Below are 27,047 nucleotides of genomic sequence, written 5' to 3'. Positions count from 1 at the left end.
GTCTTTTTGGAATAATTAAACTTGGACCTGAAGTGATAGTTTTGTAGGATAATAGCATTCATGTGGGAGAATTATTGGTCATAACTATATTGTTTATATAGTTTATGAAATTCTTATTTTTATGCCTGCAAATTTCCAAAGTCAGCCAGATGTTGGCTGGTGAAATTTAGTTATTTTTCCCTGGCTCCTGACAGTTTAAGGACAAGTAGTTTTGTTTTCTCTCACATAATTGAAAAAGTGGATGGGGTCTGGGAGTTTAGATGGAATAAAGGGAGTCTGGTGAGAGCCATTGTGTAACACATGAGCTACATTTTCCTATTAGTGTGGCATTCTTTAATGCTACTCATTTGCTTGTTTCCTTGAGAAAACTCTCATTCAACATAAATATGTTTTTCCATGCCTTGGAATTCCATATTAAAGAAATATTGTAGCCTGCAGCACGGAGCCACCCCACTTGTTCTCCATGTGTGAAGCTTATGTGCAATTCTTAGGACCAAGAATGGGAGGTGAAATTCCATATGTAGTCAATAGAAAAAGTTAAGTACTGGGAATTGCACAGTTTTCTCTTCCTCCCACTCCCCAGTAAATGATGATGAATAAGTTTCAAGAGTAAATCATGTAAATCCCCCAGTGTGATTCAGCAAGGCCATCAGAACTCAATACTAGGGTGGAGGCCCTGGCGTTACAAGTGGGAAACTGAGTGGACCATAATGAAAAGGCACTAAGGATTTTCCAGTTGGTAGTCTCAGATGTGCTGAGAGGAGGAAGGATTGTCACAGTGCTAGCAGAAAAGGAGATTTGGTGAGGATTTGGATGATGGGAAGAAAAGCAAAGTTACAGTGCCTGTAGCAATGACTTACACTAAATCCGCTCAAACCATCCCCCCACCCCCTCCAACCATGTACTTTCCACTGGTTAAACTAAATTCAGGTTTCATTTTAGAATGGTTTAGCAAAATTTTATTGGGAATATCAAGGCAACTACTGTAGAAGGCCCCTTACATTGCAAACTCATTCCTTTCTCCTCCCTTATCTCTTCTACCTTATCTCTACTACAAACTAGCTTTATACAACTCAAACCCTTTGATGTATTGTGAAGACCAGGGCATATTAAATGCTTTGGTATTGCAGGTGTGGTATATGTTCAGTCCAACTTCAATACAGCTGACAGTTCCACCTGCTTTTTTATTTATAATCTTAGATCTGAGTCTTAGCTCATTGGCTTGTACTGATGAGAAAGTGGCTCCCTCTTCTCCACCCACAGCCAGGTTTTGGAATGCAGCTACACCTGCCTCAGTAAAGTTGTATTTGCAAACCTCCAGTAAATCCGTCACATAGGCAGAATAATGTGTACATAACAAAATTTTCCTCTGAAAAAAGCAAATCTCCCAATATCCCATGTTTGTTTTGTCATTAAAACTGGTCCACCTTGGAGTTCTTGCTCCACTGGTTCAAATGCATGTTTCACTTGCTACTTGATGACTCTGACCCTGACTGGTGAGGAATAAATTCAATCTACATTAACATATTAACATCAGTTTTAACATCAGAATTTATTCCTCACCAGTTTAGCTACGGAATAACTTGTTTTGGTGGTTTATTTTCTACTAAGTATGAGATAATTTCAAAGAACATCTGTGGAGGAGGGGATAATGCACACCAGCAGCAATAAAATTATATGGTATAAAACTGAGAGGATTTTTTGGCACTGGTACCCTGACATATATATTCTGTGTAACCCTTAGTGTTGCCACTGTACAAACAGTAAGAAAAAATATTTTTACATTATTTTAATGACCCTTGTGTTCTTGATTTGGAGTGGCTGTATCTCAGTAATGCAACATTATTCTTGTGTGTATAGTTGTGCAACTCTGTAAGGAGACCTGTGATTTTGAAGGATTCTGTGTGAATCAATTACTAATAGTTATAGCCTTGGATTGTGTGTTCTTGTATGGCTGGAGGCTTGAGCATGAAATTTGAGAATTTAAAATTCTAAGGCTTTAAATATTCAGATCATTAAGTGAATATGTCTGTGGGGCATACCAAATTGCTGTGTGGATGAAAAATTATGTAACTGCATATTTCAGGAGTAAGATAGTATGCTGTTGCTTAACAGTAGTCCATGATATGGAAAGTGAAGGAGAAGAAACCTGTCCTTTTTTTAACAAAGGCATGCAAACCTGTTAAATGTTCCAATGCATAGCTTTGTCATTCTGAACTCATGTGGTTGAGCTGATGCACTGATTTAGATTTACATTCTGTTCTCATGAGACTTTTTATTCTTATCTATTTCTTTACTTATCCATTTAATATGTTTAGCATTTTTCAGGAGATGTGCAAAGTGATATTAATCTTTGTTCTAAGTTTAAAAAAACCTCTAAAAATAAATATTTATAATTATGTAAGTTACATTTATGTAGTACATGGCTATCAGTCTGATTACTTAACATGCATTACAACTTGTATGTAATTGACAAAATGTAACCACCGTGTATTCATTTTCTCCACTCTGTGGATATATTTATTCAGAGATGAAGTATCACTGCTCCGACAAGAAGTCCAGGACTTGCAAGCTTCACTGAAGGTTGGAAATGTATTTTACTTGCACTTGGTTCTTTGTTTCAAATTGAAGTGTTCCACTGTCTTGAGCAACCAAATTTATAGTCTCTCTCCCCATCTTCTTTTTTTTTTTTTTTTTTTTTTTTTTTTTATCATTTTCCCCCTTAGGAGGAGAGATGGTATTCAGAAGAGCTGAAGAAAGAATTAGAGAAATTGCAGGGGCAGCGGCAGCAAGTAATTGCTTTAAAATACTTGAAGCAGGTTTATCGTCAGCATTGACATTGAAGATTAAAACCTTTTTTGTAAGGCACGTGGCCTGATTTAGTTAGTTCTGTAATTTAAATATTGACGTGTTCTTGCAAGCAAAGCTAGTTATCTCTACACAATGTAACTGTGTATATAAATGTATATATGGAAATGTAAAGAACAAAGTCAGAATAGATAATGATTCTTCCATACTACTCACTCCAAGTTCAGTTCAGACTTTTACTTCTGTTGAGCTTATTCAGAACTCTGTTTATTAAAGAAAGTAAATTGAATGTGGTGTTTCATCTTTTATGAAAAAAGGCTATGGAGTCCTTGTAAAGAACTTTTGGAAAACAGCAGTGGTGTTTCATAGGTATCCAGCTGAGCTCAAAAAATAATGCAAGGCAAATTGTGGTGTATTATGCCCTAAAGGAAGCTTGCTTTTTTTATTACTATGAGCTGCTTAGATGTGGGATAGTTACAAACCTCAGAAATTGCTTTCTGTCAAAGCTCCCTCTCAGGATGTTCTTGATGTCTGTAACCTCTGTTTTTAGGACAGATTTCTATATAGAGGAAGGGGAGGGGGAGGGTATTCTTTCTGGAGCCTTATGAGTGGAAACCTTAATAGTGTAGTGATATATGAAATGAAAAGTCATCTTGGCCTTTTCCAGTCTTCCAAATATAAGTGTTTGAATTCAGGTATTTTTATACTGCTGTGCAGTATTTGAGCACAGAAGTCCTTGTTTCCCTGTCTTTTCCAAAAAATGGATGAACTTTGGAAGTAGTAGTTTTTATTCCTACTGTCTAATGGTGCATTTATTCTGTTTTCTTAAGGAATCTAAATCTGATGGATTGACAACAGCTACATCTACAGGTGGCTAACATTTTATTATAATAATTTCTGCACTGCTTTGGAATTTAGTTTGGTTTAGCTTTTAGGTAAATTAGCACTTTTGGTAAATTAAAGAGCTAGAAAGCTGGAATCTTACAATTACTGGCAAAAAGTTAATTGTAAGATCTATTAAGAGCTATTTATGTTAAGCAGTGGTCTGGGGAAATGTTCCAAGGGCTCAGGGTTTGAAATTTTTAGAAGCAAAACAGGAGTTCTGAATCTGAAAGCAGTTCTCATGAGGCATCTGGAATGCTTCTTTAATAATTTCATATATTGACTCAGTGAGCACTACTACAGCACTATACTATATCAACTCTAGCATTTTTCAGTGATGGTCTTATGGAGTGTTTTTCTGTGCTCATTGCTAGCAGAGAAAACAGTGAATTTTTGTTTGTTTTGATGACCCATAATTTTTGGTCCGTTTTTCTCCATGAGGCTCTCACAGAATAAAATTTTCCCTATTTGTACATAAACTATCTGACTGATATTGATTAAAGGTTTTAATTACAGTTCAGGGCTTGGAGTTTAACATCATGTCACAGTGATCTGCAGGGCTATTTGTGACCAGTGAAAAGCAATATGTACTTAATCCTGCAGAGTACTCAGCTAGTGACAGTGACATCATGCTTGCAGATATTTAACTTCAGTAAAGTTGTTCACTTTGCTAAGATGATTGGATGTTTAGGGATTTTGGTTTACATATTCACCTCTCATGGTTAGTTATGGGCATGAGGAACTGTATTGTCCTAATTCTTCTAGAAAATAATACTGTTCTTTTTATGGAAATAGAATCATTAGAACGGCAACTAGAAGAGATCCAAGTAGAAAATTTTAACATTAAGCAAATGAAAGACTTATTTGAGCAAAAAGCAGCACAACTGGCCACTGAAATTGTGGGTAAGTGTATTAGCATGAGATCTGATTCTCTTCTTGTGCAATTTGTGAAAGGGATCATTTATTCAACTTCTTTCTTACTAGATCTTAAATCAAAGTATGATGAAGAAATCAGCCTTCGGGAAGGTGCAGAACAGAAGGTGACAAACCTGAGACAAGAACTGCAGAAAGAGAGAAGTACAGTAGAAGACTTAAAGACAGAGCTGGTATTCACATCACATTAATGTTTTTGTTGTTTTCAAGTCAAGGGAGGCGTTTATTTAAATGCTTGCAAACACAGTTTTAAAGTAGTCAAACTCTGTTGAACTTGAAGATGTCTGCTTGTGGGCTGAAAAAATTCAGAGTACATTGTTTTTGATCTGCATTTTCAGTGTTTTTCCAGTGAGAAATTATATGTTGTTTCTGACATGTATTAAAATCCACCCTGCATTATGTTGTAGTCTTCTCATTTGATGCTCTATCATTCAGCATTTCTGCAGTATATTACACATATAGATGTGCTGCACAGACCTGAACTTGGAGCATGCCATTGCTGACTTCAAAATCTATCTTTAGGTCACTTTTTCCATGAGGTGTTATGCTCTGACTGTCCTTGGGCAGCTGGATTTTTAAGAAGTGCCCAGAGAGGTGTTTTGTGACATGGTGGCTGAAAATCTGGCAGCTGTCATCATCATGCCTATGTTAATCTTGTCCCTCTTGTGCTTGGCTGATAATACCAATGTGTGTGTATTCCAGGATTTGGGCTCCTGATGACTTTTATATTCAGCTATGGCTCCAGGGAGCAATCCCAGTGACTCAGCAAGTTGGGCCACTTCTAAAGCAGTAATGCAAGGAATTTCCTAGTTTCTCACACTCAGCTACTGTTTAGACTCTGGAGGAAAGTAGGACTTGTTTATCTCCCTTCTTCCCTGTAGCTGACTGCCCTCAAGGGCCTATTGGCCTTGCCCAAATGCTGGACCTATCCATTCCTCCCTGTTCAGTTGCTTCTTGTGTTGCCTTTTCCTTATCATTTATTTTGTTCCTTTTATATTCTAAAGATGCCAACACTCCTTTTCTCTGCTTTCTTTAGTGCTCCTAGATGCCACCCCTCTCCTTTCCCTCCATCCTGTTTCATGCTGAGGGATTTTTTGGTGCTTGAGATGCAATTACCAACAGATTTTGCCTGTGGGTTTGGTATGAGCCCCATCTGATAGCACCTTCAAGACGCTGCCTTCAGCTGCCCTTTTGTTTTGTCTGTGGTGATTTTCTGAAATAATTCTGGAAGACAGGGGCAGTATCCTGTATCTAGCCATCTACCTACATAAAAGTCACAAAAATTAAATCTTTGAGACAATTTTTGTTTTATCAGATTTGGTTGAGATCAATCAGCAAGTTCAAAATTTAGCAGACAAAGCCTAAAAACTAGCCCTTAAATCCTGTTTTCTTTGGGAATTATAAGAACTTCTCTGGTTTTTTGCTATTTTTTTGGGGGAGGCTTTTTATCTCTTTTTTATTTATTAAGCCTAGCTGTAATACTGTATATGTCACCTTGTCTATAAGTGGATTATTTGATAGATTTTTAGAAATGCCATTGACTCTGGAAGCGTGTCTGCCATTGTGATGTTTGTTGCTCACTGTTCCCATCTTTTCAGCTACAAAGGCCTGGTGTGGAAGATGTGGCTGTCCTGAAAAAGGAGCTGGTCCAAGTTCAAACACTGATGGATAAAATGACGCTGGAACGTGAAAGAGAATCTGAAAAGCTGAAAGATGAGTGCAAGCACTTGCAGGCTGAGCAGGCTAACTCTGAGGTACAATAATCATGCATTATAATAGTAATAATCATACATAAAGATGTGTGTTCTAGCTTTGCTGCGATTATCATGTGAAAATGGAAAATAATAACTAATCATAATGAAAAAGCATATTTCATTATGATTAATTATTTCATTATGATTATTAATCATAATGGAAAAGCATTTAATATAATCTTCTCACTTCTTCAAAAGTTTTGGTTATTCTGCTCTTCCATCAGTTACAACTTCCACTTCCATAACATGCAGAAGAAAAGGGAGGCAGCATCTCAGATTTGGATCTTTAAGGATATCTTCACTCCTCAAACTGTCTCAAACAGCTCCTGGCTAAAACACAATTTTGCTAATTGTTACTCATAAGAAAATAAGAATTGGAAGTCCTTCATGGCCACATTGGCTGCAGTGCTTGACATAAATGTTTGGCCATGTTTCATCTCAGCTTTGCTCTTCAAGAACACATCAAGGACTGAAAGTTCAAAGTGGTTTATACACCATTCTTGGCTGATTTTACAGGCTGGCTGAGAATATGCATATTAATATTGGTTTCAAAGTAAATATCTTTAAAATAAGGTAAATGCTCAGTATGGGTGAAAATAACAAAAATCATATTAGCCCTATATGAGCATCTTCAAATACTGCAGGAGAGGGATGTGAAGAGCAGCGTAGTCTACAATTGTCACCTAAATCTGCTGGGTGTTTATATCTTTTTCAGAGCTGTTTCTGAAACGAGCATCTGTGTCTTTCACATGAATATTCATACTGAGCGGTTCCTTTCATCTTTAGTTTTTCACTATAGTTGCTCCTGCATTGTGAATGTGTAATGAAAACAGCTGCACTGCTTTGGAGCTAAGCATTGCTATTGAATCTCTCTGCTTATTGGGATTTGTTTCAGTATCTTATAAATCTTCAATAAATGAAGCAGCTAGGGTTGATTGTTATCTTGAGTGCCCAAAGAAGTAAACAAAATTAGTAGCCTAAATTGAGGGTAAATTTAATAAAGCCAGGACTAGTGTTTTTTTTGTTTGAGGTTTTTTTTTCCCTCCCACTAAGCAAAGGCATTAGAAACACTGCAATATTTATAAAACAAATTTGAGGAAGTGTGCAGCTTTTGCAACTGCTTCTTTCCATCTTTCATCCATCCATTTTATCCTTCTGCTTTCTAATAGAGACACTTAAATTTGAGGTAATTTTTTTTCGAAGCATTTAATTTTCATAGCAAATTTCTGTCATATCAAGACAATTTCAAGATGTTATTAAACAGATGCATTCCTGGTTTTTTAATGGTTCATTATTCATACAGACTCATCAGCAAGAAAATACCAGGGCTGAATATTTACCCAGGATATATTTCCCTGTTAAGAAAGAAATGTGAGATTGTCTTACTGAATTGTGAACAAGAAATGGATCTTTATGCATTTAAATTATGATTCTAGTTGGAAAGGCTGCAGTGGTGTCCTTTGTAAGCTACCTGCACATTTTCTGCATTATATTGTCTCGGTATGAAATAACCATACTGTTTTCTGATAACACCCTGGAATGTTTGGTCAAAAAAGACCAATCCAAGGATATGTTTTAGCTAACAGCTCTGTTATGAGACAGCATGGTGAGGCACAGAGTTACAGACAGTCAGTAAACTATATGCACTATATGCAAATTGTTCTTATGTTCTCTTTGGTGTTCCTTTTTCTCTAGGAAGGTTGTAAATTGGATGGTCATTGTCTATTGCTTCTGTTCTGCTTTAGTTCACTTTTGGATTCAGTGTTTATGCATTTGTGCTGAAATCTCTGCTTATGGGAACAATGGGAAAGAAAGCTTCTTCATAAAAGGTCACTGCTATATAGTATATTTGAAATGAGTGCATTAATACACAACATGTTTTAGGGTAGCTATGCCCTAAAGTGCTTTTCTTGTTTTTTTCCATTACTGTATTCAAATACTGTGCGGTCATTGATATATTTTGTTCTGTACTGATCCTGTTTAATGGGGTAGTATTGTTCCTCTGATTATGCTGACCTGCAGGGTTGATGTGTCCAAAAGTCACACACCAAGTTTGCATCAAATGCCAGATGCTCTTGCTTCTAGAGCCTTTTCCAGCGCATTTCCCTTCCTAGAGGGGCCAAGATTTTGGCCATGTAACTGCAATGACTTGGAAAGGTTTCACCTTTGGCTAGAACTGTGATAATTATCAATGGATAATCTGTTATGATTTTCATCAGTTTTGGGTTCAAGCTGGCATTTGCTGGCATTTTGGATTGAGTCAGATTTTTGTCTTCCAGAACAGGATATAAATAAGTCTCAGCTGGGAAATTACACTCAGTGAATCTTCTGATGGTGCTTTGAGCTTAGTTTACTGGTGATTTTTTTCCCTAGGCATTTTATTTGTATAGAAAATGTATTTTTATTTTACTACCAGACATCTTTCTTTTGTTGGATTATGCATGGAAAGCTTTGTTTTAAATGTGGATTTTTCTGTTTGTCTTTTCAGGCTACTATTAACCAATTAAGAGCTGAACTTGCCAAAGGACCTCAGGAAGTAGCTGTGTATGTTCAGGAGCTGCAAAAACTTCAAAGTTCAGTTAAAGAGCTAGAACAGAAGAATCAGGTGAGAATGTTATTATTTCCTATGCTTGTCAGCTCACATTAAGATGGAACCACATCACACAATGCCATTGGAAACACTGAAGACTATCTTCTTGCAGAAGTTGAGAATTCATTTGCCATTTTGTTTAACAATTGGATTGCTATAATGTGCAAGCAAACAGCATATTTTAATGATCATCATACCCTACAACTGAAATTCTTTAGGTTGCTATGATTGCAAATTTTTAATAGCTGTAGTTCATGCTTACCTATCATTAAGCAGAATTGCCATCTCACACATTAAAAGTAGTACCCCTGGAAATAATACATTTGCATAAAAATCATATTTGAAAGATATTCTCAGTTCTCTTTGTTGGTTTTCTAGTTTCTTAGCTTTTAGATTATACTTTCATCATATTTTTCAGGCCATTTACTGGCATAATGAATGGTAGAAAATGGAAATTAATTCCAGAAATTTCTCAACTTACATTCTTTGAGAGCTGTTACCAGAGCTTTTGAGCTTGCTGCATTTTGTATTTGTGTTTAGAAGTCATGTATTGTGGGGGTAAAAATGGAACTAAAGGGGGACAGGAAGCAAGGACAAAGATGTGTACTGCTTCATGTTGCATGTAACACTGGATATGAACTGGATATAACATACACGCCTTTACTAGGAACCTTGTCAGCCTTGGAAAAAGGAAAGGGCAGGGACAAAACAGAGTGTATTTGATGTAATCTAATATTAAAACATTTGCAAAAAATATAAGAGGGTGAAATTAAAATTTGGTAAATTAAACTACCTTTAGCAGGATGACTCTGTTTGGCTCACTAAATCAAGAATAGAACTGAAAAGTAAGAGTTGTCATGCTGTAATTTTCCGTAGACCAGCAACAATGAATCAAGCTTTTGGCAGAAGTGCTGCTACACAATATAGAGCCCTTTCCTGAATCTATTGGTATTTCATTAACAATGAGGAGTGAAACAGATTGATGCATAAGATAACCACACATTAAGAGAGAGTCCTCTGCCATGTCAGGTTAATGCCAAACACCACCTGAGGAACTGGAAGAAGAGAAGTGGCAGTGAGCTACTTTTCCTCTTACAGTTTTAGTGACTTAAAGCAGTTTGCAGCCATCTCTTAATGCAGCTTTTTGTAAGGTGGTATCCATAAGAATTATGTGCTAGCTATGGAATTTTGGCCCTGGAGGAGTTGGACCTAGAACTGGAAAAGGTAAGACTAGCTTACAGAAGGAGAAATTGCTTCCACTTTGAACAGTGTGTCATCCTTGAAAAATCTATCAGGGAGGAGTCATTAATTCATGATAGAGCACATTAAATGGAGAATATATAGAATATAATACATTTGATATGAACATTGGTTTATAATCCAGTTGCAGTGTGAGAAGATATTTCTGTGCATTGATAGGAAATTTTTCAAGCTCATGTACAACCTCAAGAAAGAAAGCTGTTTCTTATATTTTCAGGAGCTATACTGAGAAAAACAGAGGTATATATAAGTATATAGGATCAGTTTTCTGAGCTCAGCTGGAGCTCTCTCTCTGTCATTTTTAAAGCACAATAATTATGGGGCTTGGCTTGCCTTGCAGAGGCCAGTAAGGGCCTGTAGCCCAGAAGATAGCTAGCGTGGAAAACTTTTCAACTTTTCCCCAAGCAATTGCAGTTGGAATTAAGTTGGTTTGAACATTCAGGGAAAACAAATTAGTTTTCAGGATACAGAAATAGAGTTTGTGGTGTGTACTCAGTAAGAGGAAGTAAATTTATGTGAGAATATGAAAAACATTATTTCGAGTTGAAACTGAGTGCTGTATGGGCTTTAGAACCAATGTGTGTAATACAAGATACAGGTTAATATTTTCTTTAATACTGTTTTTGAACAAGCTCTTCACTGTTCAGCATCAACACTTACAAAGAAATTTGAATAATATGTTGAACAGCTGCAAACAGAATTGTACTTGAATTGCTGTGTAACTCTCTTCACAGAGTCTAACTGAGAAGCTGCTGAAGAAAGAACAGGACTACACCCAGCTGGAAGAAAAACACAATGAAGTATCTGTGAGTAAGAAGAATGTGCAGGCAAGTTTTCACCAGAAGGACCTGGACTGCCAACAGCTTCAGGCAAAGCTGTCTGCTTCTGAAGCCTCGATACAGAGACTGCAGACAGAGCTAAGTGAGAAGGCAGAAGCAAGCCAGAAGCTTAAAGAGGAGTTATCTGAAGTAGAAACAAAGTACCAGCATCTCAAGGCAGAATGTAAACAGCTCCAGCAGCAGAGGGAGGAAAAAGAGCAGCATGGCCTGCAACTCCAAAGCGAGCTCAGTCAGGTAAGTTTCCTTAAGCCCATGATGGTCTAGGAGTGGTTCCTTAAAACCATCTCATAAGTTAAAAAAACCTGCATATTTAAATGTAAATGCATATTTCTCATGAACATGCACTTACATTTCCTTATTTGAAGGAGAGCAATTAACCAGCACTTGCATTTTACTACTCTGTAGGAAGTCTGAGAAAAGCAAGTCTTGGTTTTACATTAGAACTGAACAGTGCTTGATTTAAGTGTGAGTAGTGAATGTAGTAGGGAATACCTAGTGGGAAAAGCCAGGGTAATGTGAAATTTTGATATTGCTTCCTTAGTGTTTCTCCCCAAACAATTTCTCTTTATGTTGCTGATAGCTGGGAAAGCATCCGGAGCATACATCCCCCCCCTACCAGAACCTATTATTCTGCTGAGTCAAATGACTTAGAGAAGTAGGACTTTCATATAACATTGAGCATTTTGAAACTTGAGGTTGGTTGAATTCAGTTTATCTTTTTTTGCAGAGTAATGTGTTAGACTGGAGAAATATGTGTGTATCAGTAATCATGTCCAGACTTGAGATGTAAAAAATTATATCTTTATTTGTTAGTATGACATACTTCATTTTAATCTTGCTAAAGCTTATTTATGTTAAAGTGAGTGTTTCTGAGTTTTCAACCCTTTGTAAAATCTGAAACATATCAAGTTGCAAGCTCCTTATGTATAGTTTATCTTGGAAGAACTGTGACTTGGCTGAGCCACATTTATGTGTGTATTACATCCCCAGAATGTCCTTCCTTCTCCCATCAGTCTTCTGTCAGGATGAGAGGAGATAATTGTGTTAGTTATCTGCATTTGGTGAAACTGCCTGGACAATAGAATCATAGCCAAGAGGTTGAGCTGAAATCTGTCTTCAGCCTCAGAGGACATTTTCAAGATGGATTTTTGGGGTGGGAAAATTAAGGAGGAGGATGGTGAGTAAAGCATTGCTGAATGAATTCCTATGATAGGAAATGGAGGCATGACATATTCTCTGGTGATACCATTGGGAAGGAAGACAACCTAACAAGCCACTGAACTTCAGGATTTGTTTTAGAATTGTATGGTAAAAGAATAGTGCAGGAAAAAAAATCCTTTGTACCTGGTATAAAAGAAAAGAAAAGCTAAGCATAAACATATTCTCTTTTTTCTTCCTACAAAGGAGAGTTCATTTACTATTCCAATGAAAAGACTAAATTCCTCATATTTATTCACTTGGTACTTCACTGGGGTTACCTTTTTATGCATGTAGCCCATTAGCTTATATTTAGCATTATGAATTCTTTTTATGGAGGTATGTATAGAGTTGTTTGGTCAAATCACATTTTTTAAGAATTCTTGTCATCTTCTCAAAATTCATTTGAATGAGTGCGTATCTGCTTAAGTTTGTACATGTTAGAATTGGGGTGATGTGGAAGAAGTGATATCAATGGAAGAAACTTCAGTTATAATGTGGTTCCAGCACAGCAGTAGGAGAAGGGTGTGGATGAGAGAGTATGGACTCCTTCAGTTTTGAAGAAGTGTTAATTGCTACTAAATTTTGTTGAGAAATTTGAATCTACTTGATTGTATCTTTAAAAGTCTAGATATTTTCTCATGATTTTTTTTTTTGCATTCTGTAGCATAGGTTAATCCTGGATTTTATGGTCCCTTTTACTTAAATGTCACCTTAAACTTCCTGAAAAATACTTAACCATGTCTGCAAATAAAAGTAGCTAGTGTAAAATATTGTTACTGATTGCTCTCTTTCCAAACATTTTCTCCCAGTATCAGCATAAGAATGGACAGTTAATAGTTATCTTCTTGCACCCTTTCTTCAATAGGTTTTTTCCTACAGTTCTTGTTTGTATTTTTAGTGAGGGGGAAATATTTATAATTTGGTGATCCTGCAAATAAAGACAAATGTTCTTAGTTACTGTGAGATATGGTCTCTTTCCTCATCCTATCCTCCCTCTTCTATCTCTTCTTTAACTGTACAGTCACTGTTAGCAGTCACCATCTTGGCCATATGCCAAACAGCTTTCCACTCATGATTTTTGTGGTTGTGTGGAGATAATTTAGTTTGATTTTTTTAAGGAGGTAAGTAATAGATACATTTATTTCTCTGTCTCCAAACCCTTTAAACTTTTGCGATTTTTGATAAATTGAGCTAAATTTTGACACATGGCCCAAAGGACTTCAGTGTTAAATTCTTTGGGAAACAGGCAGCAGGAGAGAGGCTTCACTCCAACTTAACACCTGGGTGGAAAGTGTAATGGTATCACAATTACTGTTCCTTTTTCTGCTCTGCTGGGCAGCCAGTTGGTCAAACAGTGATTGCTTGCAGTGAACAGTAAAATTGGGCTGCCTTTTGCATAGATATTAGTAGGGATTTAAGGGAAGCATGAGGAAGGTTTAGGGGTATTGAAGGGACGACCTGGAGTTAAAAAGTGAATGGTTCAAGGGCCTTGGACATAAATGCATAGGAGGAGCAAGCTTCATTCACAGCTTTCCCACAACCTATGGAAAGTTCTTGCTGTGCTGCATGGTCCGATCCTTTCTCTGGTTTTGCACTGAGTTAACACGTCATTGTGTCCTTGAACATGTTCATGTAGAAGTAGGCAGGAGGCAACCCAGGACCTATAGCAGCAGTTTCATGTAGAGTCAGCTGATTTTATGAAAAGAGCTTTTTAGAACAGTGAATTGTAAAAGGTCATCCTTGCACTTTGAAGATGGTGCAGTACTGCTTTTGATGACCGTTAAAATCATGAAGCAGGTTTGTGTCCAGCTGGAAGAGCACATCCACCTACTTACTCTTTGCTGCTGGAAAGTGCTGGACTATAAGCCACCAAAGCTGCCGTGTACCCTACACTGACTGTTCATGTATCTGTTCAGTGCAGAGAATGAATGCCATTGATGTAGCCAGCTCAAACTAAAAATTACACTCTTAATATTCTAGCAGAACAGCGTATTGTGGGAGGCAGTGGAGCAGGTAAAGGCAGGGTGTTTCAGCTACTGGATCTACAGGAGTCAGCTGGTGAACTGGATAAGCCAAGATGGCTCAAAGCATCATTATTTTACACAACAGTCCTTATGCTTTTGAAGGACCACTCTCTTTCTGTTAAATCTCTGTGACTTGTTTTGAAGGGCTCCTGTAGATAAATGAGGATGTTTCTGGGTCCTTGCAACTCACTTTTTAAAATATTTCTTCTTGCCTGTGCTGTTGATGCTGTTTTTTTAACATGATTTGTGTTTCTGAGGTGTATGAGGTACATACATGACTTCAGGAGGCCATGGACTTGTTTTGGTCTGGGTTATGAAAACTTCACATAAACATTGCACGAAATGAGTCTGTATCACTGTTGGCTAAGGAATGACTGAAGACTGGGTGACTCTTTTTTGCAGTTGCACAGTAAACTCCTAGAAACAGAGCGGCAGCTGGGGGAAGCGCACGGGCGGCTCAAGGAACAGAGGCAGCTGTCCAGTGAGAAACTGATGGACAGAGAGCAGCAGGTGGCTGACCTGCAGCTAAAACTTTCTCGTGCTGAAGAGCAGGTAGGGCTTTTTATGCAGATTCTATAGTTTGTTCTCTATGAATATGATATGTCTCTACACACACTTGTGGTGATAGTGCAGTTTATGAAGTTTGTTTTCATGGGAATATCTTTTGACTAATACTGTCAAGGACTTACAGTAAAATTATCAAAATCTGCTTAGACACTGCTTGTCTTCACAGATGTATGTGTGTTTGTGGTGCTTAACAAATAAAAATTGTTCATTTTGCACTTATGAGCTTTGTCTAAGGGTCTTGTGAAAAAATAACTTAGGTGCACAAAGGCCCATATAGGTAGTTTTGTATGTAGATATTTTTTTAAGATAAAGCCCTACATGAAGAAAAAGTAAGCGTGGTACAGCAGGTCATTGATAGTTAATAATCAGTGTGGGTTGGATGGGCAGAAAACACTTGTTTTATTAATTTTTATTTGTTTTAATGAATATCTTGTATATGTTGCTGATTTTCTGCTGGCTGTAGGGGGATTGGCCAAATATCTGAGTGGTATGTTGTCAAAGCTTTAAACTTTTCTGTAGCTAATTTGCAAAGCCTTGACTAGTATAGAAGTGGAGATACTGCTAAACTGAAGTTGCTACTAAAATAATGACTGACAGTTGCTACTGAAATTGCCAAAAAAAGTAATAATAATGTTGTTTTACAGGTATCTTTATTATCAGTCATGTTACATCTTAACAACTATTGCAAAAAAATACTAAAAATTTCTTATGTTTTAGATTATTTGAGAGCTAAATTACATGCATCTGATAATTCTTTTATAGTTCTTGCTTGTGATATAGAATCTCACCAATTAATTGTAATGAATGCTTTGATTAGATTTTGATCTAGTGTTACAGATTTTTGTTTTTATACAAGTTTTTAAAAATCCATGTTTACACTAAAATAGTTTATAGTTAGAGTGAACATTGAGTACAACTGGTATACTGAGTGGTGCTTTTTTTCCACTTATTAGTCTGGTTTGTTTGGTATTTGGTTTTGGGCTTTTTTTTCAGCTAAAGGAAAAAGCAGCAAATTCCACAGAATTGCAACATCAATTAGAAAAGGCAAAGCAGCAGCACCAGGAGCAGCAGACCCTTCAGCAAAATACAACAGCAAAACTACGAGAAGCCCAGGTAATGTAGTTATGTTTCCTCATGTGAAAGTGGGTTCCAGGGTTTCATTATGCTAAATACTTCTTCTTTCTAAAAGTGGCTTGCAGGAATTATATTAGTTTCAAGAAATTTACTTCTAAATCTGGACTAGAATATAGGGAAGGTGTTTGATAAATTTATCCATTATTTTATGCATTAGGCCCAATTTTTAAGGTCCTTATAAATAAACACTATTATCTTCTTGTCTAGAATGATCTGGAGCAAGTTCTACGACAAATTGGAGATAAGGACCAAAAAATTCAAAATCTTGAGGCTTTGCTTCAAAAAAGTAAGGACAACATCTCTCTGCTAGAAAAGGAAAGAGAGGACTTATATGCAAAAATTCAAGCTGGTGAAGGAGAAACTGCAGTTCTTAACCAGCTACAAGAGAAAAACCATGCATTACAAATACAGGTAAGAATGTCAAGATCTGGTTCTTTTCATTCATTCTTATTTTGGAATCTTGTTTCCTTTTTTTTCTGCCTCATCAGATATGGCAATAATCTTTTCTATACTAGTCCATTACTTTAAACTTGCTTTAAAGATCTTATTGTAAATTTCACATGACATGTGCTTTAGTGACTTCCATGCTATCAGCATAGGGAAAGGAATAACTAGATATTTCATTTGTACATATGCTATAATATGTACTTACAAATAGTCATACACATAACTTTATATATTTATTTGTATATGTGTATGCTTGTAAAAAACTATAAATATAACTATATGTAAATAAAAATAATACATACATTTGTTTCACTCATTTTAAAAAGAGGTTTGATTCCAGCTTTCAACACCAAAATTCAGTTTAGCCTGCATCTGTTGTCTCCTTAGTATTTTGTTTCTGTTACAGTAAGGCCAAATTGACAATTCTCTTTTGCTTCTATTTTCAGCTGGTAACCTATTTAAACTCTGGTGTTGTAAACAATATAGCTTTACTGTAATGGTTCAGGAAAAGAAATGTGATAGCATTGAGTCTCCAGAGCCGTAATAAGACACACTAAAATTAAGTTTTTACTTCCTTGGCCATGGTGTTCCAGCCTTCTCATGTTGTTTGCTTTTCCACTGCAGGTAACTCAGCTGACAGAAAAGCTGAAAAATCAATCAGAAAGTCATAAACAAGCCCAAGAGAATTTGCATGAACAAGTGCAGGAACAAAAGGCACACCTAAGAGCTGCTCAAGATCGTGTGCTTTCCCTAGAAACAAACATCACTGAACTAACCAGTCAGTTAAATGAAAGTAAAGAGAAAGTGTCACAACTTGATGTGCAGGTAATGGATCTCTGTATTTTATGGTGATGAAAAATTCTGGTTGTGATTTCCCATTTGGGAAAAGGGGAATTTTTCTACAAGGAAATATATGCACTAACACATGAATACTGCTGATTTTACTATTAAACTTACTGATGGCTATCAAAAAACTAGAATGAGCTGTGGTAAAACAGATGTTTTAGTGAAGTACAATATATCTTTCAGGTAAAAGCAAAGACAGAATTGCTACTTTCAGCAGAAGCATCAAAAGCTGCTCAGAGAGCAGATCTACAGAACCATCTGGACACTGCCCAGAATGCACTGCAAGATAAACAACAGGTATTAAGCGACACATAAATTTTCTATGTTACCTAAAAACTACTTAAAAGCCTAAGAATAGTCTGTTTACAAACTCAATGAACATATGAATAAGCATTGGGAAATGATAATTTAGGATATTTTAACCATGTGGCATGCATTCAATCCTTTTGCTGCTCTGGAGCAGATATGTTTCGCAGTGCAAGGAATTTACTTGGGAGTCTGCTTCTTGCTGTAGGGTTATTCTTCAGAATCTAAGCTTTCCTTAGGCATTCTGGAGGTATTATTCAATTCCTGTGTGTATGCTATGAAGAAAAGATTGTAGAATGCCCTTACTAGAAGCAAAAACTCCTAACTCTTACTGCTGACTCAGATAAATTTCCTATCAGCTGCTGGTACTCAAAAAGAATTCTCTATGGGCCAAAAGGCTGGTGATAAAATTACATGTTTTTTAATGTGTTTTAATACTAGGGAAGCATTTTACCATATGTTGAATCAAATATTTGCATAGTTAAAATCAGTGCTGCTGTGGTCTTCATGGAAACATTACCAGCAGATATTAATATAGCACCATTTTGTAGCATGGGAATGTAATTAGTCACTGTAAACAGGAGACAACTTTTTGCAGCCATTAAAGAATTAATTAATAACCAAATACATCAGCTTGGTTGGGGAACAGTGAACTTCGATGTACCTGTTGTCATAGTGGTTACTAGGTGAATGTGTTTGTGTCTCTTGCAGCATTTATTTGTTTTGTGTTGGACAAAATGTTTTGAAATCATCCCTGGTATGTGGGGAACTGAGCATTTCCATATTATTGGCTTTCCTCTTTGATGGTTAATTTCATGACAAAGAAAGACATCAAAAATTTTATCTCAGTTTTTTAATGTCATTTGCTAGTTACTGCTGTACTAATTTGAGGATCTAGCACCTTTATTATCTACAATTCCTTTTCATTTACAACTTCAAACACCTTTGTTAACATTTAGCTCAGAGCCTGTAAGGTTTGAGAGAATATTGAGGCTTTAAAAGAATTTTTTCAGTGAAACAGAGGGAATTTGTGCATGTGTATGTGTTTCTCCTTTCAGTATCCTGCCCCTCAGAATAAAAAATAAATATTATTTTCCTTTTTAATTTGAACACATTAGATCATTTAAAGCATATGTGACATTAGTAATTTTTGAAGTTACTTAAAAAGTAACAACCTTTTATTTTGTTTTACCCAGGAGTTAAATAAGGTCAGTGCTCAGTTGGATCAGGTGACAGCTAAGCTGAATGACAAGCAGGAGTACTGTACTCAGCTGGAAGCCAATCTTAAAGAGTACAAAGAAAAATGCCTTTCTTTAGAACAGAAAATTGAAGAACTAGAGGCACAGCTTAAGGTTTGTATTGAACATAATATCTGGACCTACAGAAACTGATCTCTGCTGTTAGGCAGCATGTGGTAAAAGCTATGCTCAAATTAGGGGGGAAGGATTATAGCAGTATCACTATTGTGGGTTTTCTTTCTCACTGATATTTCCTGATTCACCATTTAATCCTGTTCTCTTCTTCCATGCTAGTATCTCACATTAAGAAGGTAGGTCTATGACACTGCCACTATTGTGTCATTTTCCTGTGTGTGTGCTTCTACCAACCTTTCTGCTACCTGGAAATTTTTATGAGGGAACATGAATATATCCCAAAATTTGAGTTTTCAAGTCGAACTTGCACACTTTAAAAGCACTAGCAGGGAATATGTGTTACATTGGCTAGCCTGGCTTTACACTGCCTGTCTGGTTTAATTTATTTCTGAAGCCTTTCAGTAGGTTTTTTAGCAAGATTTATCACTCTTTGATCTCTTAACTTGATCTGGAGTTTTGCATTCCACTTCTGAAATCAGTTTTAATTTTAAAGTCCACATAATTGTGGCAGAAGTTTTGCAGAACTTCATGGTGTTTTGATATACTAGTATTTTCAGTTAAGGACATGGATTAGTCCTGATGCTTGAGAGCTTTAAAATTTAGGAGAGACCTTAGACCTTTCTTCACTATTTAAAAAAAATCTTGGTAGTCAAAATTTGTAACACACAAAAGCATATGATTCAGGGATCATGGGAGCCATGCAGAACTGGTTTTGCAGTGTTGTCTGTCTCTTCTGAGGGAGGTTGGTAGTCTTTTTGCTCAAGACTGAGTTGGGTGTTTTTCCTAGCTTTTGTGCTCTATAGAAGAGAATGAAGATTGTTTTCCCTGCAGGAAATTTTAAATCCAATGCTATTAAAAATTAAAGCTGTCATGCATTTAATTGTCAGCATAATTATTTTGTTCTTGCATCTCTTCTTTTGGACACTGGGTTTTTTTCTTGCCTACTTTGATTTGTGTTTTTAGTTTTCATTCTTTTGCTGAAGTTTCACAAGTAGCCAATGGACACAAATGCTTGGGAGAAATACAGAGCATGCTTGTGTATGGTTTTATGGGGTTCCTGGTAGCTGAAGTGTGAAACTGAGCAGGGTTGTTGATGCTGTCAACAGGAATGCAATTCTATGTAAAGTCTTGGCATCATCACCATTCTTTGAGATTATTCCAGTTGAATATGTGGCATTTAAAAAAAATTGAAAACAAAAAGCCCTCAGGAAATTTTATGGAGAAACTTGGCCACTTTGTTTTGTGGCCTCTGTGTGAAAGCAGAAGTGCCTGTAAAACAGTCAGTATGTTGAAGAGTCTAAATAGTGCCCATTTACTGAAGGCTCCTGTGTTCTTTATATTCCATGTGAGTGAAAAAGTAGCTTTGGAAAAAAACAGAAGAAAAACCTCTTCCAGGCAAGCACAGAATTTCTTCACCACTTTAGTTTGTGTATTTGCTTCTGCTGTAAAACTTTTTGTCTATTACTTTGCAATAAAACGCCTGCTTGGCCTTCTATTTAGAGATGCTTTTAGAGTGTTTTACCACAATAGTTCAATTCTGGAGGAGCAGGTGATTAGCAGGAACTAAACAGTGAACGATAAATTGCGAAGTAATGAAACAGATGATATGTGAGAGTTGTCACTGCTTTCTACAGTTAATGCACTCACAGACTAGATGACTTTGCTTTTTATTGCTATTTTTATTTTGTTGGTTGTGTTCTGATGGCTCTATCTTTTTATTTTTCTCCCTCAGAAACTTGAAGGTGACATTCTTGATGCTAGAGCAAGTAAAGAGCAAGCTCTTCAGGAGTTACAGCAAAAGCAACATCAGAACAAAGAATTAGATCTCCGGACAGCAGAACTGAGTAAACAACTTGAAGCAGCAAGAGAAGCGTATGCATTTCCTGTGTTATAGTACTTTTCAAAGTCAGACATAAAACTGAGGCAGTTTGGACTAGAGTTGAAATTTTCTGCTTCTCTCCTGTGATTTCAAAAAGTCGTAAATAAGTGCTGTGTCCCCTCTGCTACAAGAACTGTGTTGTATCTCATGTGTTGTCTTTCACTCCATCTGCCATGTTGTCTCACAGGAGTCACTGACTGCTGTGATTCGCTACCCTTCTTCATTTTATTCACTGTGCTTGTTGTCAGCTAAATGGCTGAACAGTTTGATGTAGTGAGGTCCATCTTGAAATATCTATACCTCTGTAACCTTTTTCAAATACAAATTTGTGATTTTTGCATAAGCAGCAAAGGGGTAGTTTCTCTTCATGATAGTTGAGGAAGAAGGAACCATCTCAAAACTAGTTTCTGAAATTGCTGTTTTGTCTTAACTGGAGAGATGTAATGGCCATGGGTGAAAATAGAGACATTTAAGGATACAAAAGAATCCGTGAAAAAGAACTTTAAAAAAATATGTTTTATCCTTTTGTATTTGCAGGATGTCTAATGCTCAACTGGATTTGCAGAAGAAATCTGAGGCCCTTGACCAAGCAAATCAACAAATTAAAAAGCAGGAGGCAGAAAAGGCCAGTCTCAAACAAAACCTTGAGAAATCAAATCAAGATACAAGTAAACAGCTCAAGGAACTTGATTGTAAAATGCAAGCAGCCACATCAGAGCTGCAACAAGTGAAGTTAGAGAAGGACACTCTATTAAAGGACCTTACACATACCAAAGATAAGCTCTCAAAAAGCTCTGAATCCTTCAAAAAAAGAAAGGAGGAATTAGAAAACGAAATTAAAAAAGGAAAAGCAGCTATGGCAGAAATGGTTAGTAGATTCTTTAGTTAGGCATTAAGTTTGGTGTATATCTGATAAAATGACTTTGCTTTCTGTTTGAAAACAGTGTATGATGTTCAACATATGATGAAAATGCATGAATATTTAGTACTGTGAGGAAGACCAAATTGTGATTTTTAGTAGTTCATACATGTTTCCCACCTTAAATTTTTGCCTAGATATTTACAGTGGTAAGCATCAGTCATATCACATAACAGAATCCTTTCTTCTTCCTGCACACCTTTGACATAATGAAGAAACTAAATGGAGATGACAAATGGTGGTGAAACAGTTTGATGGCAAACATTCCCTTTTAAAAAATGCATCAGCTGTATTATAACAACACAAAGTTTTAGAACCTTTGCTAAAATGCTGTTGTATTGAAGGAGTTATTTTTCTGAGGCCATTTTAATTCCCTTTCTGAAGTCTTCGTATATAGAACTTCCTGTGTGTTTGTCTGGACATGCTGGAAAGCTGCAGGCAGAGAGTAACATCATCTGTCATTTGGGGAATGCCTAGCTTAAGGTATTATTGGAGTACTAGAACTATTTGAATTTCAGAAAGGTCTTAAAAGTAACAGTATAACAAGTACTTGACCACCAGAGCAACCTATTATGGTAAAGAAAGTAAACTATTACTAGGGTTAAGATACACCTTTTTCTTACCTCTTCTGCCTTGGTGATATGAATGGGCACTGTATGAATACAGTTGTTCTGACAGCGTTGTCTCAGATGTGGCAAGGGCTGTCTTCCTCATACTCTTCCCATCTTACATGTCACCATTTTCCAGAGCCATTCAGAGCTGCTTTTATTCTGATCTCCTCCTAGTTAAAAAGAACATTTTTCTCTTATTCATTCAGCTTTTGAAGGAAAGCTCTTTTCTTTGCTTTTCTTAGTAACTGCTGTTTAAAGATTTGTTTCTCCTAAAAACTTGAAGGATTTTCTCTCCAGTTTAGATTTAAAGACAGTAGTCCAGATTCTGCTTCTAGTTATGGAGTCTTTTAGAGGCTCTCCATTGCTTAATTATGTAGTATTTGGATTTAACATATGGTTGCATATGCATGGAGGTCTGCGAATTTACTTGCTTGTGAGTTTTAGAACATGAAGGAATTTTAGATCCTGAGCGAGACCAATGAGCCCACTACTTCATCAAGAAGGAGAAGCTTCAAACAGGGAGGCTATCCCTAATCAGAGAAACTCTGGCACCTGGCTGAGTTTATTAGTATAGGGCATCTAATGTGTGCCTTAGATTTGCCCCTTAAAGTTTTGACAGGTTTTGAGCTGAAAGTGTCTGCAGTTGAGAATGCAAGATTTTTCATTGGAAATGAAAGCGGTATTTTTCAGAATGTGGAACTCCTGCAAAAATGCTCCATACACAGTCGTAGAAGCTAACAGGAATATTTCCTTGTCTTATGTTTTTTAGGAAAAGTCTTGCCAAGAGTTAAAACACCAACTTCAGATACAAACAGAGTCTGTAGCTAAAGAGAGGAATGAATTGAAAAACTCACTGGAGAAAAAAGAGGTGGTAAGTTGTCTGCTTAGTTTCAAAAATCTAAAAACCAATAATAATAAATGTTTAAAAGATTGATTTTCAGTCTCACCTGCTGGGACTGATAAGAGACAAAGATGTTTCAGTTCTCAAATTGTATACTATCTTTGGCACTGAAATAAGGTGATACTAAAACTTTCCTAGAGGGTAATGTGAAGCTTTAAAATATAAAAAGCTTTTCAGTGGAGCTTTTCAGTGCTCCACATACCGTGGCAGGGGATTTTAGCTCTTCAGGTTTTTTCATTAGTGAAATGGTTATGTGGTATTACTGTGTCCTCATTTTTTCGTTTTTCTATTTCCTTACAATAAAAGTTGTTATTCATATCCTTACATCTACTTTATTCTTATTTATTCTCAGGCTTATTCAGTATGTTCTCAGTGTAGTTGGCAGGACATTTTCAGATATCCTTGAAGGATTGAATTGCTTTTTCAAACTTGTGTAAGTCGCTTGTGACTATCTAAGGACCAAATGTACTTCTTTTTCAAAGATAGCATTCAGACCATGCAGTGCAGCTGGCAGCCTGAAGGACACATCTGCTTTCATGGATTTCTTTACCTAAGGCATCTTCTGTTCCCTAAAGGAATCAGAAAAGATTTGATCAATGGACATAGTTTGATAGACTGTGATGGACACTTACTGTCTGAAAGAGGTTTGGGGGTGTGCAGGTGTGATGGTAATTGCTCTGTGACTATTGCTGCTCCTTCCCTGGCTCCTCACTCGTTCAGCTGAAGTGCTGTGGTGCTCAGTGGAGAGTGCAGAAGGATGAGCTTGGTGTGTGCTACAGTTGGCAGCAGGAGAGCCCAAGTCACTGCTGGTGTGAGAAAACTTGCCTGATCTTAATTTAGAGTGGATAAAAAAGACTGCTGTTGATCTCTGGGTAGTAAATTTGGAATAACAGATTATTTTAATGTGTTATGGCAGTTCTTAAAATCTGCTTGCCAGTGTTCAACCACATAGCTATGAAACAGCAGTGGCACTGTGGGATGGTCTGGTTCTGTGAACAGCATGTACAAAAAGTGATTTAAATTTAAATTACATACAGTTACTTAATGTTTTTGAATATAGATTTCTAAGCAGTTGTCTGTAGACCTTGATTCAGCAAGAGCACAAGTACTGGAAATCCAGGGTCTTCTGAAGGAAAAAGAAAAAAGTGAGCAACATCTCCAGGGAAAGCTGAGAGAGTTAAAAGAATCTTTTGAGCAGAAGAAAAAACATAGTGAAACATTGCAAGCTGAATTAAAAACTGCCCTTTTAGAAAAGGTAAGACTGTCCTTTCTTACTCTTACAAGAAAATGAATGTAAATTCCTCTGATAAATATTGAAGCTTTTATGTCAATAACTTTGTGATAAACTCTGTTTGCTGTAGTCTTGTTGGAAATGGTAAGTTCAGGATATCGAAGTGAGGTCTTCAGATGCTGTTGGAGATAAAAACAACAACATCAACAGCAATAATGAAAAGAACCAGTGCTGAAATATCAATTCCATAGGAATTGAATTTTAGTGAAGGGATAAAATAACATAGATTGAATGTGGGTTTTTTGCTCAGGAACAAAGCAAAAGCTGCCTTTTTCTTATAAAGCAGTAGAATTTCGTGAGAGTATTTTTAGACAAACTCTGCAGTGTTTTAAAATGTCCATGCCAGTTTTAAACCAAGCCTTCTCATATTATACCAAAATTATCTGAGTGACAGTGTAAAACTCATAAACCATAATGGGAAGAGTTCAAATGTCTTACAACATTAGAGAATGTTGTGCTGTGTGTCATGCACTGTTAAATGTGGCTCCAGCTTTGGCTGCCTAATGCTCCATGTTCATATTTGTGCTTTAGACAGCCTGTGGAAACATTAGGTCTTGGTGTTGTGGTTTAACCCAGCCATCAACTCAGCACCACAGAGCTGCTGGTGCTTGGGAAGACAAACACCATCACTCCACACTCCCTCCTCCCTTCTTCTGCCAGCTTCATAAGCTGGGCATGATGTCCTATGGTATGGAATTTCCCTTTGGTCAGCGGGATCAGCTGTCCTGGCTGTGCCCTCTCCAAACTCTTGTGCACCTCCAGATTTCTTGCTCATAGGGTGGTGTGAGAAGCAGGAAAGGCCTTGGCTCTGTGTAACTGCTGCTAAGCAGTGGCTAAAACATTCCTGTCACAACAACACTGTTCCCACCACAAATCCAAAACACAGCCCCCATACTAACTACTATGAAGAAAACTCTACCTCAGCCAAAACCAGCACACTTGGAAACATTATTCCAATTTTTATTGTTTTGTCTTAATGTGTTTCACTTTGTCTTTTGTAGTGAATTAAACTTTGTTGTTAAATAAGGTATAAAACATTACTGTAAAATCACAAATATCAAGTTACTGAACTGTTATTCCATAAGAAGAACAAAATTCTCTTCTTGCAGTAGAAATACATTTTATTGAAATGCTTAAGCCAACATTACTGTCTGTAACTTTAACTAAAACTTTCTATGCTTATGTTTCAGGCAGAGCTGGAGAATAAACTACAACAGCAGTCCATTTTGTCAGCACAGGAGCTTAAAGCAGAGAAAGGCAAGCTAGCAGATTTACAGAAGGCCCATGATAAACATAAAGAAAACATGGAGAAGCTGCAGCTGGATCTTTATGGCAAAGAGTCTGAGCTGCTGGCAACCAGGCAAGACCTTAAGGTACTTGCAGTCATTTTAATGTCATATGTAAATTAGCAGGTGTTAATATCTATTTTGAAGACCAAGAAACAATGCAAGAACTATATAAGTGAAAAAAAATCTTCTGCTATATACAGTATTTAGTGCTGTTTAATCCCTTCTCCTGAGACAAAAGAAATTCTGAAACTAATTTAAAGGCAAGCTTTAAAGATTTGCCAGTTTACCTGAAATACCCTTGCATTTCTGCAGCAGCAAAGTGAAGAGTGATTTGGTTTCATATTCATTAGGGTGATTTTTTTAATGTTGCTTTTTCTTGTTATATACTTTCAACTAATTGAAAGTGTATAACTACTTGTTATGTAGCTTTCAACTAATTTAAATAGCATAGCTAATTAGGGCAAGGTCTGCCAGCATGTGAGTAACTGCTATCTTCCAGATGATTTAACTAGAATATTCCTGGCTGATGGTAGATGTTAGGAGATGTCAAACTTATAGAAACAGTAGGCTTATGGACCTACCTGGAATACAAGTGCAAAAATTTACTTCTTGAAGTTTTTGGTATTCCTGAAGTTACCTGGTTTTGTATTAGTGTGCAGTGCCTTCAAAGAGGTATTGCTGAGAGTTGAGCCAGTCAGCAAAGGTGTTTTTTGGCCCTTTTTTCTGGCCTTCTGCTTCGTGTCAGTACTAAGGCAATGCCTCAGTTAGTCCCAAGGACATTCTGTGCCCCAAAGACTGAACGCCAGGTTCAGGTTATTTTAAGAAACAGAGAAGTACCTCCTTTACATATAGGCCACTGCAGTTTTATTAGACTTACTCCTCTGTAGTGATAAATTACCTGCCATGTTTCCCTGCAGCTTATTGAAGCTTCACATTCAGTGCACCATGGTTGAATTGCTACATTAAATTGTGGAGAACTTCTGCATGATTAACAAGCAGTGGTGGTTTAAGCATATTCTTTCTTTCAGTTTGTTACTATTGCACATATACATCTGTGAGTTTATTTCCTGCAATGCATTTAAATCACCTTTTGGTAATGGAGTGGCCTGTAGAAGCATTGGATGTGTTCAGTAACAGAGTGGGGGGTTTGGTGTAGTTTTCATTAAGGTATATCACTTGTTGCAAAATAGCTGT

General features: G+C 36.8%; 1 protein-coding gene across 3 annotated transcripts in view; it reads left to right on the top strand.

Moving 5' to 3' along the window:
- The window catches only part of EEA1 (early endosome antigen 1), a 66,495-nt gene that overhangs the window by 22,775 nt on the left and 16,673 nt on the right, over window positions 1–27,047 (top strand). For all 3 annotated transcript variants that reach the window (XR_008482894.1, XR_008482893.1, XM_054272799.1), the window contains 19 exons: window positions 2,529–2,583; window positions 2,727–2,792; window positions 3,639–3,678; window positions 4,486–4,593; window positions 4,675–4,796; window positions 6,222–6,377; window positions 8,866–8,982; window positions 10,962–11,300; window positions 14,693–14,842; window positions 15,851–15,970; window positions 16,199–16,402; window positions 17,063–17,263; window positions 17,468–17,581; window positions 18,787–18,942; window positions 20,696–20,835; window positions 21,380–21,710; window positions 23,142–23,243; window positions 24,334–24,528; window positions 25,755–25,937. Coding sequence is in view for 1 of the 3 variants with exons in the window: in XM_054272799.1 (XP_054128774.1) it covers window positions 2,529–2,583; window positions 2,727–2,792; window positions 3,639–3,678; window positions 4,486–4,593; window positions 4,675–4,796; window positions 6,222–6,377; window positions 8,866–8,982; window positions 10,962–11,300; window positions 14,693–14,842; window positions 15,851–15,970; window positions 16,199–16,402; window positions 17,063–17,263; window positions 17,468–17,581; window positions 18,787–18,942; window positions 20,696–20,835; window positions 21,380–21,710; window positions 23,142–23,243; window positions 24,334–24,528; window positions 25,755–25,937 (2,899 nt within the window). In the remaining 2 variants the exon portion in view is untranslated. The remainder of the gene's footprint in view (window positions 1–2,528; window positions 2,584–2,726; window positions 2,793–3,638; window positions 3,679–4,485; window positions 4,594–4,674; window positions 4,797–6,221; window positions 6,378–8,865; window positions 8,983–10,961; window positions 11,301–14,692; window positions 14,843–15,850; window positions 15,971–16,198; window positions 16,403–17,062; window positions 17,264–17,467; window positions 17,582–18,786; window positions 18,943–20,695; window positions 20,836–21,379; window positions 21,711–23,141; window positions 23,244–24,333; window positions 24,529–25,754; window positions 25,938–27,047) is intronic.

This window comes from Melozone crissalis, unplaced genomic scaffold, assembly GCF_028551555.1.
Source record: "Melozone crissalis strain CALT ecotype California unplaced genomic scaffold, PUWL_Pcris_2 ptg000004l_1, whole genome shotgun sequence".
Taxonomy (NCBI): Eukaryota; Metazoa; Chordata; class Aves; order Passeriformes; family Passerellidae; genus Melozone; species Melozone crissalis.
This window is presented reverse-complemented; position numbering and strand designations above follow the sequence as displayed.